Source organism: Agelaius phoeniceus, chromosome 4 (genome assembly GCF_051311805.1).
Source record: "Agelaius phoeniceus isolate bAgePho1 chromosome 4, bAgePho1.hap1, whole genome shotgun sequence".
Classification (NCBI taxonomy): Eukaryota; Metazoa; Chordata; class Aves; order Passeriformes; family Icteridae; genus Agelaius; species Agelaius phoeniceus.
In genome coordinates this window covers 12,968,266-12,983,998 of record NC_135268.1, presented here as the reverse complement: position 1 = coordinate 12,983,998, position 15,733 = coordinate 12,968,266, and the positions used below count along the sequence as shown (strand labels likewise).

The 15,733-nt window shown below is 49.2% G+C and overlaps 2 protein-coding genes across 3 annotated transcripts; both read left to right on the top strand.

Moving 5' to 3' along the window:
- Window positions 1–737: 737 nt before the first annotated feature.
- On the top strand, window positions 738–9,286 carry CDKL2 (cyclin dependent kinase like 2). 2 transcript variants are annotated; one of them, XM_054632690.2, is made up of 13 exons: window positions 738–1,044; window positions 2,969–3,163; window positions 3,428–3,606; window positions 3,731–3,843; window positions 3,998–4,137; window positions 4,411–4,499; window positions 5,015–5,141; window positions 5,766–6,037; window positions 6,211–6,301; window positions 7,094–7,205; window positions 7,316–7,422; window positions 7,727–7,819; window positions 8,292–9,286. In XM_054632690.2, exons 1-12 carry the CDS (start codon window positions 877–879, stop codon window positions 7,784–7,786), a joined length of 1,653 nt encoding a protein of 550 aa, XP_054488665.2. In that variant the 5' UTR covers window positions 738–876; the 3' UTR covers window positions 7,787–7,819; window positions 8,292–9,286. The 2 variants fall into 2 exon arrangements, with proteins under 2 accessions (XP_054488665.2, XP_054488666.2); XM_054632691.2 differs by having other exon boundaries at window positions 739–1,044; window positions 7,121–7,205.
- A 945-nt stretch (window positions 9,287–10,231) lies between these two features.
- Window positions 10,232–14,204, top strand: RCHY1 (ring finger and CHY zinc finger domain containing 1). The gene is made up of 9 exons (XM_054633083.2): window positions 10,232–10,377; window positions 10,461–10,580; window positions 11,226–11,341; window positions 11,406–11,484; window positions 11,740–11,784; window positions 11,890–11,948; window positions 12,275–12,301; window positions 12,602–12,722; window positions 12,937–14,204. The coding sequence occupies exons 1-9, from the start codon at window positions 10,294–10,296 to the stop codon at window positions 13,063–13,065; spliced, it is 780 nt and encodes a 259-aa protein (XP_054489058.1). The 5' UTR covers window positions 10,232–10,293; the 3' UTR covers window positions 13,066–14,204.
- The last annotated feature ends 1,529 nt before the right edge of the window (window positions 14,205–15,733 follow it).

Here is a 15,733-nt window from a genome sequence, read left to right as displayed (position 1 = left end):
TCCCACCTCGAAGGCGCTGTTAGGATGCAGAGAAAGAAGTTGACGATGACCAGACAGAATCCTGTATTTGAATGGAGTTTATGCATCATGGAACACCTTTCTTTCCACAGTGCCCTTAGCTGTGACAGAGGGGCCACCAAACTGAGGTGGGAATCTTGGGAATATCCTCCTGGAATGCCTTTGTTTCTACAGTTTGTTCCTGGAGCTGTTTTCCTGCACATGTCCTGCTTTGCCACTGCTGCCCAGAACATGAGAAGTCAGTGTTAGCAGAAGGCCAGACCGTGGGTTGCTACATCCATCACAGGATGGAAGAAGGAGCAAGGGGATGCTGGATTAAGAATGTATTGGCTGAAAATATGAGTAAACCCACAGGGATGCTTCAGCTTTCCTTCCCCTCAAAGGGAGCAGGTTCATGCACGGTGTTACATTGCAAATAGCACGTGCAGACAAGTTTGTAAAATGAACTAAAACCAAATTATAGACCACTGATCTTTAGCAACATCCACAGCCTCCCATCTGCACATGGAGCCCTCATTGTGTGGATTCAGGCTGGGTTTTTAACACTCAGCCCACCGCACACGAGATGAGGTTGCTTAGTACGCTTTTTAAAGCCCTAGCGGCTTTTAAAAAGCAACCTTTATAACATTTCATCCTCAAAACATTTTATGAGGCCTTTTTAAGAGCCGAGCGAGCTTCCGGCCGCCTTTCGCGACAGGCGGGGCGCGGCCGCGCTTTACGGCGGACCGTTGCCGCGGTAACGCGGTCGCGTTGGGTGGGAGCCGGCGGCGGCCGCGGTGTCGCCATCCCGGTGCTGTCCCCGTGTCCCGGCCCGGCCCTGCCGCAGGGCCCGGGCCCTCCCGCCCTGCCGCCACCGCCATGGACAAGTACCAGGTGCTGGGGCTGGTGGGGGAAGGCAGCTACGGGATGGTGACCAAGTGCAGGAACAGGGAAAGCGGGCAGATCGTGGCCGTCAAGAAGTTCCTTGAGAGCGAGGACGACGCGGCGGTGAGGAAAATCGCCCTGAGGGAAATCAAACTGCTCAAGGTGAGGCCGGCGGCACCGCCTTTTTTTCTAGCAATCTCGTGCTTAAATTGCAAAGCGTTTTTTGTGTTCAAACTCCTTCGGCTTCCCCGCACAGCATTCACAAAGTGTCACCGACACAACCCAGGCCGAGGGAGACTCGCCTGGGCCCTGCTGGGATTTCCAGGTGCTGGATTTAATGGAACCCTCCGGGCTGTGGCCTGGCGGAGCCGCTGCTCCCTTGGCCTGAGCGCCGGGCTGGACGCACCTGGCGGATCCTGGGATGTTCTGGCGTTGCCAGGGGACGGTGCGGTCTCTGTTGCCTCCTGGTGGTGGCTGTCCCCCTGTCCCAAATGCCTGGCCTTTCCTGCTGTGGATTTGCTGGAAATAGAAGAAACGCTGACCTTCCAAAGCCTGGGAGTGTGACCCTAAACGGGCTGGGGGCTGCCGGGGTCACCTGAGACAGGAAAACGCTTGTAGGAAAGTTTTCCTTTTTTTTTTTTCTATCCATGGCACCTTCCTGGCAGGAAGAACTGCTGTGGGATTCCCTGAACCATGTGTGCACTGTGTCCTTTGTTGCTGGAGTGTGGGATTTGCCTGGTGTTGCTGTTGTGGGGATGGACGAGGGGGAATGGATTCAGACTGAAAGAGAGCAGCTTTTGACTGCATATCAGGAAAAAATGATTCCTTGTCAGGTGGTGAGGCACTGCCATGGGTTGTCCTGAGGAGCTTCCCTTGCCCCACAGGAATGTTTGTCCCATGTGCAGTGCTTGTCCCTCTGCATGGGCACATGTGGGAGTTTGGAACATTGGGACCCAGATGATCTGTTTGGTGAAAAAAAAAAGAAGGAAAACCTTATTTCCAGGCTACTTCTGTGATGTGGGGTGCTCCAGAGGTGGGAATACTGGCAAACCTGGGTCCTGTCCTTTTGTCTGCCACAAGCATCTCTTCCTAAATCTGCCAGCTTACAGTTCCTGTGCACTGAAGAGGGGAAAAAAAGTGGTGTTTGCCTTTACTGCAAGAGCTACAGAATTGGAATTAATAGAAATGCATGCAGCTCCAAGCATTATCCCTTCAAACCCTTCTGAAGTGGATCTCCGTGAGCTTGGATTGTTCCTGCTCTGAGTTCCTGAGTTACTGAGCAGCACCCAGGTGTGCTGGGAATTAACTGCTTTTCCTGGGTGGATGGATCCTTTGCAAGGGGAATGTTTGCATATGCAGCTCAGGAAGGGTGGCCTCTCACAGGGGAAATAAATACCTGGAGGTTTATTCTCTTTGTAGTTCCTTCCCTTGTTCCCTGTCCATCTTTGGGTTTAATTTTTTTTTTTTCTCTTCGAGTTTGGGCAGAAATTGAATTGTGTCTGAAAACAGCAAAAACCTCCTTGGGTCTCCTGTGTGGGGAACAAATCATTCTTGGGAAAAGAGCTTTTTCTCTTACTGGTTACCCTTTAAAAAGTCTTCTCTTGTCAGACCTTCTAAGAAATCTGGGCAGGCACAGATGCAGGCTGGCTGGCACTGCCTCTGCCCTGGCAGAGTTTCCCCTACCATTCCCTGTGCTCTGCAGTCCTTTTGCATCTTCCTGTGTCCCACCCCTGGGCTATGCTGCTGCCTCTAGGCAGCCTCTGGGGATGTTTCCCTGCCAGGTTCCAGCTAATAAATAACTGTGCTCTGTAGCATGGCCTTTTGTGTTGGTGTGTGATAAATGTGTAACAAATGGGAGGTGGAGTCTTGTCTGCTGGGGACACAAAATAAACAAAAGTATACATGACAAAATAACTGGAAAACACGGCTGCTTTTTCTTCCTCTTTTTATTCAAGTTGCATTTTTTGGTACTGTCCCAGCTGGGCTGCAGTGAAAAAAGTTAACTGCAAAATTTTTTTTTTTTAATTTCCCTTTATAGCTTTTAGTAAGTGTTTTCCCTCACTAAACATTCCCTGTTTTTTGACAGCAACTGAGGCACGAGAACCTGGTGAACCTGTTGGATGTGTGTAAGAGGAAGAAGAGGTGGTACCTGGTGTTTGAGTTTGTGGATCACACGGTGCTCAATGACCTCGAGGACTCTCCCAATGGACTGGACTTCGAGAGGGTTCGGAAATACTTGTTTCAGATTATGAGAGCAATTGCCTTTTGTCACAGCCATAATGTAAGTATCTACAAGAAATCAGCTCTGCAGCTACAATCAATAGATATATTAGAATAGAAGTGTGGTTTTTTGTATTTGTATGTATTTGAACTTAGAGAAATAGAAAGGAAAAAGAGATACATAAAATAAATGTGTCTGAAAGTAGTGGTTCTGTGTTTGCCTGTAATTTTCTACTTGAATATGAGAAAGATGCACTTCTTGCTGAGCCAATCAGTTTGCTATGTACACACAGGGAGGTTGCCTGACTTCCTTCTCTCTGTGCAGATAATCCATCGGGATATTAAGCCAGAGAACATCCTGGTTTCCCAATCAGGAGTTGTGAAACTCTGCGACTTCGGGTTTGCCCGGCCCTTGGCCACTTCTGGGGAAGCTTACACAGACTATGTGGCCACCCGCTGGTACAGAGCCCCAGAGCTGCTGGTGGGGGACAGCAAATATGGCAGGTGAGCCTGGCCTGCCAGCCTGGCAAGGGCTCTGGGGACCTTGCAGGGGGTGCTCCATCCCTGCCTCAGCCTTTGGAGCCATGGAGCTGTGCTGAGCTGGGGTGCTGGTGGTTTTTCTCCCCAGGCCTGTGGACGTGTGGGCTGTTGGCTCCCTGATAACAGAAATGCTTACAGGAGAGGCCCTTTTCCCTGGAGACTCAGACATTGACCAGCTCTACCATATCACCAAGTGCCTGGGTAAGAAGAGCCCCTGGGGCTTGCTCAGGAGTGAAGGGCTCAGATTTGTTTTGATGGGTGGAAAGATAACAAGCCAGACTGTAGCCCCAACTAGCATTTCAGCCTCTCACATGTTTGACTGTCCTGTATTTTCTACCTGTTTGCCTGATTCTAGGTAACTTAATTCCAAGACAACAGGAGTTATTCTATAAAAACCCCCTCTTTGCCGGCATGAAGTTGCCCGAGGTGAAGGAGCTCGAATCCCTGGAGAAACGCTATCCCAAGCTCCCTGCTGCAGCGCTGGAATTAGCCAAGGTAATTAACTGAGTGTTTGCTGTGTGTTCCTCTGTTTCCCTGCCCTCCACCTCACACAGCTGAGCACAGGGATGTTGAAGTGCCCTTCTCTCAGCTCCCCAGGCAATGAGCAGCTTGGGTTGGCAGCTTGGTGGGGGATCCCAGAGCTCCAGTCCAGGGTGATGGGGACACCCAGCCCTGCAGGGCCAAAGGGGTCACTGCAGGGATCTTTTCCTCATGCCAAAGCCTTGGTTTAATTCCTGCTGTGTTTTTGTCCTCCTGCTGGTTTGACAGGAGTGCTTGCAGATTGACCCAGACAAGAGACCGTCGTGCGCCCAACTCCTGCAGGGTGATTTCTTCAACAAGGACGGCTTTGCTGAGAGGTAAGAGCTCCTTTCCTGCTCACTGCAGGCTCAGGTTAGAAAGAAGTGAAGCAGTTGTGCTTGGAGACTGCACACTGCTGGGTTTGCAGAGCTCACAGCTGCTGAATGCCTCAGTTTGTTTTGGCTTGACCTTCCTGAAAATAGAGTTGGAAGGGAACACATTGCAGTGGCACATTTACCTTGTTGTGACATTAATTAATCAGTGTCACCTCACATTGGGTAGTACGGTCTTACACTGTGTTCACTCACTGCATCTGCCCCAAACTGGTGCAGATTTATTTTTTATTGCTGTGTTGCTGTATTTTATTGCTTTATTGCTGTATTGTGAAAAATGTGTGCATAAGATTTTATTTAATGTATACATTACATTTGTCTTCTCATTAGTTAAAAGGCACAGTTTGTTTGACTGTTTAAAAGTCTATAGGAGCCTGGGCTTAACAACTGATGATGCTATTAAGATAAACAGAAGCCCTTTTATTATTTGTTTCTTTCTTTTCTCCTTATATGGAATGTAGATTTACTCAGGAGCTTAAACAAATAATCCAGAAAGATGCCAGAGACCATCAGTTCAAAAAAAAATCTAAAATCAATAAAAGGGACAAAGATGATGTTTCAGAAGAAAGAAAAATCATCAGTGTCCAGGTTGGTCCATCTGTGTTTTCCAAACCTGTATTGTTTTCGGGTTTTTTCTCATGTTTTAAATAATTGTTTTTAAAATAGGTGCAGCAGTTTAAATTCCTAGGAAATAGTTTGGGAGTGTGCAGGGGGCTCTTGGGCCAGTCCCTTTCAGGTGAACCACACAGTGGTGCAGTTCCTGGCAATATAGAGCTGGAGGGGAATCAGTTGGGAAGCATAAGTCATGCTTTATGCTGCTGGTAACCTGTTTTAAAGCCCTGTCATCAAAATTAAAAATTTTCCTTTCAACTGGATACCAAGGATGCTTCAGAGTGACTTTGAGGTGACATTGAGATGAGTTTTTATTTAATTTCTTCAGAAGAGACACAGGATACAGCTGGTTTTCCTGTATCATTTCTGATTCCGGTCTCAAGTGACTTATTTACAGAGAGTGCTGGAACCCTGACAAGTTTTCTCCTGTTTGATGGAAAGCAGAGATTTTCTAACAAAACCAATTCCGTCTCCATTAGATTCTTGCAGAATCATGCATGTGTAGGCTTCTGACATGTTTTTTTTTCCCTGCATGCACTGCTGTAAACTGCTTTTTAAACCATGACTGTAAGGAAAGATGATGTTTATCTTCCCAAACAGGATTTCAGCATAGGCCCAAGGAGCAAAGATGGGAAACTGATAAAGACCAAGCCCTCTAAAGCTGATGCAGACAAAGCAGATCGATCCTCCAAGCTCAGCTTCCTCTATGACAACACAATCCAGCCATTGAATTTGAGCCCTCAGACCAACCTGAAAGATTCCAGCAGCAACTTGGACTATTCCAAGAGCCTGGGCACATTTATCCCTCCCATCAACCAGAACTTCTCTCCTACATTTGGGATGGGGTCTGGGCCTGGGAGCCTTAATTACAGGTAAGGGAGCAGAGCTAGGGGAGCTCCTATCCATCATTCCTGGGATGTCCTGGGAGGGGCAGGGTGACAATGTGGGAGCACAGGATGCAGGGTTTGGGACACCTTGCATTTGGTGCTTTATATTGGCTGTGTCAGCCCAGCTCATACCAGCTGTGGGGCATTTCTGATTACAGACTTGATGAAAAGAGTAAAAGCTACTTGAACCCCTTGCTAAAGGCACGGAAGCCTTCTCCAGTGGGGCGTTGCAATGTCAGCCTGACACCGGTGAGTCGTCTGTCTGTCTGTCCTCCTTGGCGAAGCAAAAATTAATTCAATCGTGTGTTGTATTCTCAGGAACTCCATCTGGTCCATCTTTCACCATAACTCCCTGCTAAAAATACTAGAAATACTAGAATACTAGAAATACTACTGGTTTTGTTACCCCTTTTTCCTTGCAGATTTTTCGTTCATTATCCCTCACTAACAGTTCTTAGATAAAATATATTTTATGTCAGAAAGCAATTTTAAATGAGGGGAGCAGTCCAGCACAGGATATCTGTGAGATTTGGAATATATCCACGGCCTCCTGCTTGGTCAGGAGCGATAGACCATGTGTGCTGTGCTACTGAAGCAGAACCGAGGGTTTGGATTTAATGTGGCCAGGGCTTTACTTAGTCATGTCATAACTGCATTAAAAATTGATAAGGAAAACAAGTGAAATGGAAAGTTTTCCTTTTCTCTCACTACCTGGGCATGATGATTACTGTGCCAGCCAGGAACACTTGCCTTTTTCCAGATAACTAATCCCAGCCATTCTCCAAGGGCTGTATTTTATCTCTCCAAAAGCAGCCTCACTTAGATGATTGTTTTTATTTTTCTCTAGCTTTTTCATTGCTTTTGTGTAAAAAGCACTAGAGCAGGTTGAATTCCTTCACACACATCAAATTCTTTAGTCTCACTCTTGGACAAATTCCAGCTACATCAGAGCATTGCTGTGCCACTGCTTTTTTTAAGCTTGAAAATAGTTTTATTTTTGTCTATATTTTCATGAACTGCTCCATATGCCCTTGACTATAGGTTACTAATGAAAAACCTATCCTTCAGGCAAGTAAGAAGAAATGGGAATTTCTCAAGACAAATGTACGTTTGCCAGAACTAAATCATCTCCCTGAGTTGAGGGGAGCGGAAGGTAGGAACTTTGAGCTCCTCTAAATAGAACCTGGGCACCCAACAAGTGTCAAGAAGCAGTGTGTCAGCCCTCACTCCCTAAACATGGCTCGCCTTGGTTGTGTTTTGCAGCTCAGCATCCCAGATTTTTGAAGAAGGAAAATAGAATGTTTGCAGAGTCCCGAATCCCCTCCCTCGCTGCTATCGACCTTCATAACTCAAGTCTGCCTTCACAGCAGGTAGCAAGGCAATAAAGTGGTTTGTGCTGCTCTGTACTTGTTTGGTTTGCTTTGGTTTTTGGTGACTTTCTCAACAGCATGGCCCACAGAATTCCAGTTTGACACCTAAAGGAGCAGAATTTGCATCAGGGTTTTAAGTCTTACACTGGGGGAGCATTTTGGAAGCCTGATTTGACCAAAGAACAGATTTGTTTTGAATTAGGTGTTGGCATTGCATGTGTCTTTAGAAGGCTGTTTCTGATTGTCTTCTCTGTTGACGCTACACTTGGAAATTGATCCTGTCTCTTTCTTTCTCAATTTACAGCTGTCAGGGACCTTGATGCTGGATGCATCAGAAGCCAACTTCCCCAGGGTCGAGCACTAGCCCTGGGGAGATGGTCACACCTGCCTGTAAAAGGTGGGCTTGCATTTCTGCTGTGTAGCCTGTTGGGGGCTTCCAAATGGATAGTTTCATGAACACTCACCTAGAGATGGGAAGTGCAATAGGAAACTTATTTTATACTTCACATTCTTGATCAGGACATGCAGCCAAGACAGACTTCTTACAGTACACAGCTTACTGTGCACAGTAAATAATTTTCCTGAGCTGAGGGGCTGGGCAATGGGGCTGGAAAAGAAGCAGCTCACAGAACTGGGGGATTGAGCAAGCTGGTAGAACAAGAAAAAAAGGGGAAGCTGGCTGCCTGCATGTGGGGAGGAGAAAAAACAACTTGAGTTTTCTGATCTGTGAAGCACAGAGGTGTAAGTGCACAGCTTCAGTGAGGTAAGGATGTGTAACAAAGCAAAATAAAGGAAGCCTTTCACCAGGGAGCACCTCTGTGTTTTGTTAGTCTGTCCAGAGTCATTCTCCTTTTCTCCTCTTGATGCAGGTGACTGAACAGTGGGAACAATCCGTCTGAGTTTCCAGGGGCTAAAGCTGCCAGGTGTCTGCAGGGGAGAGGAGAATCCCTTACTCCTGTTGGTGCAGCAGACTGCCACGGAAGTGGCTCGGGTCCAGGCCAAGGATGGAGCTTGCACTGCCTTTTCTGCTGGATTTGTTGCATGCAAACAGCCCCTGGAATGTTGACTTTCTGGCTTAGGGCCAGGTCTTGTCTGAGAAGAGTAGTGGTCATTGGTGTGTGACAAGGGCAGGAGCTGCTTTGGAGGACTCTGAAGGAAGCTGGGCTTTCTTTTGTTCAGCTGCTGCCCACCTGAGGGTTTGTTTTTCAGTGAATCCTGACAAAAGCAGCTGTCAAAATTCTCATATTTCAGTGGGCTGCCTGATCTGGATCGAAAAGCACCTTTGCCTTGACAGTGAAGAAAACATCTGTGCAAGAAATACAATATCTAAATGTGCAAATCTGCAGCTGTTCCTCTGAAACCCTCGCTAATGCACTTGTCACTTTGGTTTAGGTTCCTTTTCCCTTCACATTTTTGACCCCACATCTGGGCAGTTGTCTTTGGGGTGTTTGCCCTGGCTATGTTGTCTGGCTGGTGTTGATGGTGAAGGAAGGAATATCCCTGTGGAATACTAAGCTGTGATGCAGGTGGCACGTGGAATGTCTCAGTAACTCATTGTTCCTTTAGGTTCTCTAGGAGAATGGGACAGTAAAACTTGACTGTTTGGAAAGTTTTTGCTTACTTGGCCTTAGTTTCTCTGTGGTCAGTTTTGGGCTGTCCCTGTCTTGCTCAAAACTTTTTTCCAATAGCTGTCACAACCCACATAGTGTCATTAACTTTGGAACTTATTTTTCCACAAAATACAGCCTTTCCCATCCATGGATCATGAGAGAATATTGTCTGAGCTCATTGTATTTAGGGATTTGTCTCTATGCTGTCTCTTGACATGTACATTTCATTTGTAAATAAAAAGATCTTCCAATTCTGGGCTTGACTGTCCCCATAGTGGATGCTCCACTTGGCCACAGCAGTCAGTCAGGTAGCCATGGGCAAATGCAGGGGGGAAAAGAAGGTTTGGGGAGGAAAGAGTGGAGGTTTTTGGGGGAAAGTTGAGTTTTTGGAGGAGAGAAAGGTTTAAGGGGAAGGTTTTGCATGGGGAAGAGTGTGGCCAGCAGGTCCAGGGAGGTGATCCTCTGCTTGGCCCCAGTGAGGCCACATCTGGAGTGCTGTGTTCAGTTCTGGGCTCCACAGGTCAAGAAGGACAAGGAGCTGCTGGAGAGGGTCCAGCAGAGACCAAAGATGATGGAGGAGTCTGGATCATCTCTCTCAGGAGGGGAGACTCTGGGAGCTGGGCCTGCTCAGTCCAGAGAAGAGAAGACAGCAGGAATCTCATCAATCCATACAAGTTCGATCCATACAAGTATCACCAAGATGGGTGTCAAGAGGATGGTGCCAGATTTCTGGTGTGCCCAGCAACAGGACAAGGAGCAGTGGCCAGAAACTGAAACACAAGGTGCTCCACCTCAATGTAAAGAACTCACAGAATCTGCTCAGTTGGATGGGACCTGCAGGGATCACTGAGCTCAGGGAGTGTTCGGACAAGACTCTCAGGCACCTGGTGGGATTGGTGGGGTGCAGGGTCAGGAGTTGGACTCGATGATCCTGACGGGTCCCTTCCTGGAATATTCTATGATTGGAATATTGGAATCTTCTATGATTCTGTGATTGCTCGTGGAGTTCTCTCTGGAGACATTCCCAACTCGCCTGAATGCGGTCCTGTATCACCTGCTCTGGGTGACCCCGCCTCAGCAGGGAGCTCGGACTGGGACATCTCCAGAGCTCCCCTCCCACTCGAACCAGGCTTCAGCGAGAAGGGGAACACGAGGCTTCCAGCCGGGGAGCTGGGGGAGCCATTCTGAAACCTCCAAATCCTCCGGAACCGGCTGTGAGGAAGCGGAAGGGGTGGAGCGGGACCGGGCAGCGGCGGCGGCCATGGCCACGGCGGGGGGATCGGAGGGACGCGAGGCGGGATGCGAGCAGGGATGCGAGCACTACCGGCGGGGCTGCCGGCTGCGGGTGAGTGAGCGGGGGCCGTGCCGTGCCGTGCCGTGCCATGCCAGGGGTGGTGGTCGCTCCATGCCGTGTCCTTCCGTTGGCAGGCCCCGTGCTGCGGGAAGCTGTACCCGTGCCGGCTGTGCCACGACGGAGCCGAGGAGCACCAGCTGGACCGGTTCCGGGTGTCCGAGGTGCAGTGCAGCCGCTGCCGGCTCCTGCAGAAGGTGCGTCCGGGAGGTTATGGCCTGGTGTTGTGTCAGGGGAGGTTTAAGATGGATGGTAGAGAAAGTTCTTGACCCAGAGGCACTGGAACAGGCTCCCGGAGGAAGGGGTCACGGCCCCAGTCCTGGCACAGGGCAGAAGGCATGTGGGCATTGCTGTCAGGCACCTGATGGGATGCTCGGAGCACTCCTGTGCGGGGCTGAGTGTTGGACATTGTGAACCTTGTGGGTCCCTTTCCAACTCAGGATGCCCTGTGATTAGAGAGCATATGGCACAGGACTGTGTCCAGGCGGTTCTGGAATATCTCCAGTGAGGGAGACTCCACAGTCTCTCTGTTCCAGGCCACAGGAAGGAAGCTCTTCCTCCTGTTCAGGTGGAGCTGCCTGTGCATCAGCTTCTGCCCATTGTCTCTCGGCCTGTTTCTGGGCAGCACGGAACAGAGGCTGATTACATCCTCTTGTCACCTTCCACATCCCTGCAGACATGGGTTAGATCTTCTCAGCCATCCCTTATCAGGGCCCAGCTCCCTCAGCCTGTCCTCTCCACTCTGTTGATCGCTTCTTAGCTCCCAGCCTTGCTCCAGGAGCTCCACACCCCTTTGGAGCCTGGAAGCAGGCACAGCACTCAGGACATTTGTGTCCCCTCAGGCCCAGCAGCGCTGTGAGGGCTGTGGCAGCCTCTTTGGGGAGTACTACTGTGACATCTGCCACCTGTTTGACCGTGACAAGAAGCAGTACCACTGCCAGGAGTGCGGCATCTGCAGGTGCGTGCGGGCAGCGGGCCCGGCTCCGCGGGCACCGGCCCTGCCCTGACTCCTCTCTCCACAGGATTGGCCCCAAGGAGGATTTCTTCCACTGCTCCAAGTGTAATTTGTGCCTGAGCCTGAGTCTCCAAGGAAAGCACAAGGTGAGGATGCACCACTTACCTCCATATCTTAAAAAGGAATGCCTTGAATATGAAGCTGGATGTGCCTCAGCCCCATCTGAGGCCACAGGAACAGGGAGAGCAGTGGGTTCTCCTTCTCTAAATTCACCTAACAGCAACACAAGTGCCACTAATTGAAGACATAAGAAATTTTACCTATTGGAGTTTTACAATGTAGAAAAACACAGAAAACTACACAGCAGAATAATGTTTTCTTCTCTTTTTCCATTTGCAAAGTGTATTGAAAATGTCTCCAGGCAGGACTGTCCAATATGTTTGGAGGTGAGCAGCTTCTTTTCATCTCCGGGATAATTGTGTGTGGCCCCTATTTTTGACTGTGTGTGAATTGATTTTCTTCTCTTTTGTCTTATATTTGCCTCCAAACAGGATATTCACACATCTCGTGTTGGAGCCCATGTTCTGCCGTGTGGTCACCTTCTTCACAGGTAAAGCAGACACCTGAGCAAGGGAAACACCTGCTGCATTGTGTTGGGTGTTTATTCAGCAGCATTCAGTCTGTACCAGCTGCTTACAGCTGCTTTCTGAGGCACCTGCGTTGTGGGGACAGACTTCTCCAGGAAGCATTTTCTTTAGGGGGGTTGTCTTCTTTCTCAGTCAGGTTTGACAGTGTGAAGCTCTCCTGTTACTTGGCCTAGGGATGTTTTTAATTTCTGGCGTGGGGATACCTGTGTGGTTTATTCCCTTTGTGCAGTGCAAGTGTGTTCCCTGTCAGTAACTCAGTTTTTCTGACTGACCTGTGTTTCATTTTCAGAACATGTTACGACGAAATGCTGAAGGAGTAAGTATTTCCAAGCATCTTTCCTCTCAATATTACCCTAGTCCAAACATATTGCTTCAAGAGGTAAAAATCATGAGTTGGTGCCAATTCTGCACCAACTGACTTAAAGAGAGCTCCTAAAGGGATGAAGGGCTAACTTAAAGGGATAAAGTGCATTTAATTTCCAATTCTGTTTGCCAGAACTTGCTGCTTCATGCTGTTTGTTTGCCTAGTACAATGTGAAACTTGTCCCTACCAATAGCCTTGTTTCATGGTGTCACTTCACCTTCTGATTGAGACATGTCCCCCTCTTTCTGCCAGAGGCTACAGGTGTCCCTTGTGCATGCACTCGGCCTTGGACATGACCAGGTACTGGCGCCAGCTGGACAACGAGGTGGCACAGACCCCCATGCCCACCGAGTACCAGAACATGATGGTGGAGGTAAGAGGGCACCCTTGCCTGACTTCCCTAGAGCTGTGCCTCGGAGTTCCTGGCAGCAGAGGGCACTAGGGATGCGTGCTGGATCAGGAGTCAGACCAAGGGGTGGGGAATGCTGAGGAGCAGTCACGTGTAGGCGTAGGATGTTGTCATTGCTGTTTATATACACCCACCGCTGGTGCTGCAGCCTCTCCCTCCCTCCCCTGTGTGCCTGCAGATCCTTTGCAACGACTGCAACGCCCGCTCCACGGTGCAGTTCCACCTGCTGGGCATGAAGTGCCAGAGCTGTGAGTCCTACAACACGGCCCAGGACGGGCGGTGCCGGCTGTCCTTGGAGGAGCAGTGACTGGGGCGCGCTCAGCCGGGCCCCGGCAGAGACTGGTTTGGGAACAAAGCAACTCTTGTGTCAGTAAAAATTCCAGTTTTCCCAGTTCAAGGAGTCCTGTGCTGTGTCAAGGAGGAGGCAGGTGAGAGGAGCAGCACAAGGAGATGTGGCGAGCAGCCGGCGCAGCGGCAGGAGGAGTTTGGGGGCAGCTGAAGGGGAAGGGAGGTGGAGAGGCAGCTCTGGGGGAAAATGGGTTGCTTTGAGAGGCCTCTGGGGCTAGTGCCAGCATCCACAGGGCAGTGTGTAGGGATGTAGTGTTCCCTGGGAATGACGTGTGTGCCTCCTGGGAATGATGAGTGTCCACAGGGACAGCAGGAAGGGGTGGCATCCTCGGCTCCCTTTGCGCACTGTCACCTGTGTGTACAGAATTCCCTTGAAACAAGGGAATTGCCCTGCCTGCTGGGATGAGCAGCTGGAAGATCCAGGTGCAAAGCCCCCGTTTTCCCCCTAGACACCCATCCTGACTCGCTGCTGTCCCTCTGCTCAGATTTCTTTGCCAGCTGCAGTCACTTTTCCCTGTTTCTTCCTCATTTCACACTGTTCACTGGCAAAGGCTGAGGTGGTGTGGGGTTTGAGACTCGTACATAGCTAGATTTTGCTGGTTAGGTACCTAAAGTGAAGCACATCCTCCACATCAGGCTGAGCCTGGGATTTTCACTGAAATAAAGCAGTCCAGGGTCCATTTTTCTGTGATTTTTTTGGTGTTTGTTCATGGTAGAACTTCACTGGGGGGAGAACTGCTGCCTTTTGAAAGAAATAAAAACCCCAACTCCACCCTCTTGTAACATCCTGCCTGAGCTGTTTTGCAGTCTTAAATATTGCAGGAAGTCCTCTGTGAATTTCACTTGCAGATACTTTACAGTAATAAGATGTAAAAAAGGATTGGTTCCTCTTCAGGTTATAACTACTCATTTTTAACTTGTTCTGTTGTAAAATGAGCTTTTCTTAATCCAGCAGTGCCCATTTTCTGTAGGGAATATTTAGGATTTGGATGGTAGCTATTGTAGCTTGCCTTGACTGGGGTATCTTTTTCTGGAGCACTTTTCTCACTGCTATAAATAAATGTAAAAAAAGGTCTCTATTAAAATAAACAAACTACACTGAGCGTGATGTGCTCTTCTTTCACACACGTACTCCCTGGAAATTCCCAGCTGAGTTTAAACCATGATTCAGTGCTGAAAAATGGTTGGATATGGGGAGGTGTGAGGCCCGAGCCACTGTCAGGAAAATCAGTGCTTTATTTTTTACAAGCTCCTGTGTTTTCATATTTTTGTTCTGTGGTACAAGCAAGACTCCCTGCTGCTTTGGTTGGCACCTGGTGACTCCACCTCCTTCCCTGTATGGAGACCTGCTCACAGGTAAGCCCAGAAGTGCCAGTGGGGCTCCCACCAGCCTGCAGGAGTTGTTATCCCAGGAAACTCTGGCCAAGTAGCCTTGGAGTGTGTGGCTAATGGTAAAACTGTGCTGGTCAAGTCCACAACCAAACAGCTTTGCTGTTAAATGGGAAGCTAATTTTATTCCAGTTATTAATTGGAAATATTCTTGTTTGGGTTCCAACCACAAGAGGAGGCTGAAAGAAAATTCTAAGTTGAGCTGAGCTTTGGTGTTGGGAAGGAAAATTATTCATGGTACAGGATCCAGGTGATTTTAACCTTTCGTTCCCCTGTTTTTGGTGTTTGCCTCTGGAAAAAGCACGAGGGAATGGGAATGCTGAGGGAATGCTGAACCACTGTTTGGTCTGTTTATCTTGGCACCGAGCCCTTAACTCCCTTTACCAGGGAATAAATGGCAGGGCAGGAAAAGGAATGGCATTTTCAGGGGATAAAAGGCAATGGAGGGGGCATAGAGACAGGCAAGGAGCTGCTTTATGGGATGGAAGGTGCTCTGGGGAGCTTTGCTGCCCTGTCCATGGAGGTGCAGCTGATGGGAGCAGGAAGGATGCTGGGATCAGGGCACTGGGATGATCCAGGGATGGAAGCAGCAGCTCAAGCTCCCTTACTCCCTGGCACCCGGAATCCTGCCTTGCTCACCCTTCCAGGCCAGAATCAGGAGTAGAAGGGATTATTGCTGCTTTGTGGGAAAAAAAGTAGAGTTCCAGCAGGCTCAGGAGCTGCACACAAGGTCACAGAGCTATTAATAAAGGCAGGGCCTGCCAAGCTCTGCGGAACATGGAGAGGCAGCAAGTGGAACAGTGCAGGGCTGAGGGGCTCAGCTGGTTGGGGTCCCCAGTTTTGGGCTGGTTTGGTGCCTCTGGTGTGGTTTTGGCTTGCTCCAATAGTGTTACTTGGGATGGAAGTGGGGGTGTTCTGTGTTAAACCTCTGTTCAGCCACCCCCTCCTGGGGCAGTGTCGCTCCTGCCTGGCTGCAGGGAATCCATCTGTTTTTGAATTTCCAGCTGGAAGTGAGGGAAAGGCTCCTCATGTTGTACTGTTTATACCTCAGAGGGGGCAGCATCTGTCTCTGCAAGGCTCAGCCCAGGGGTGTGCTGGGACCTCCATGCTGGAAATGGGGTGGTTTCCTTGGATTTTCTCCTTCGTGGTCCTGGCTGGAGTTGGCTTCTGACACCTGCAACCAGGAGCTACTCGCTCTGGTAACTCAGGCTTGGAAGGGTGGCTGATGCATGGGAATA

Coding starts and splice junctions, on each gene's coding strand:
- CDKL2 (XM_054632690.2), top strand. CDS start 877: ATGGACAAGTACCAGGTGCTGGGGCTGGTGGGGGAAGGCAGCTACGGG. Junction 3,164..3,427: donor CCTTTTGTCACAGCCATAAT/GTAAGTATCTAC, acceptor CTCTCTGTGCAG/ATAATCCATCGGGATATTAA. Junction 3,844..3,997: donor CCATATCACCAAGTGCCTGG/GTAAGAAGAGCC, acceptor GCCTGATTCTAG/GTAACTTAATTCCAAGACAA.
- RCHY1 (XM_054633083.2), top strand. CDS start 10,294: ATGGCCACGGCGGGGGGATCGGAGGGACGCGAGGCGGGATGCGAGCAG. Junction 10,581..11,225: donor GCTGCCGGCTCCTGCAGAAG/GTGCGTCCGGGA, acceptor GTGTCCCCTCAG/GCCCAGCAGCGCTGTGAGGG. Junction 11,485..11,739: donor GTCTCCAAGGAAAGCACAAG/GTGAGGATGCAC, acceptor CCATTTGCAAAG/TGTATTGAAAATGTCTCCAG.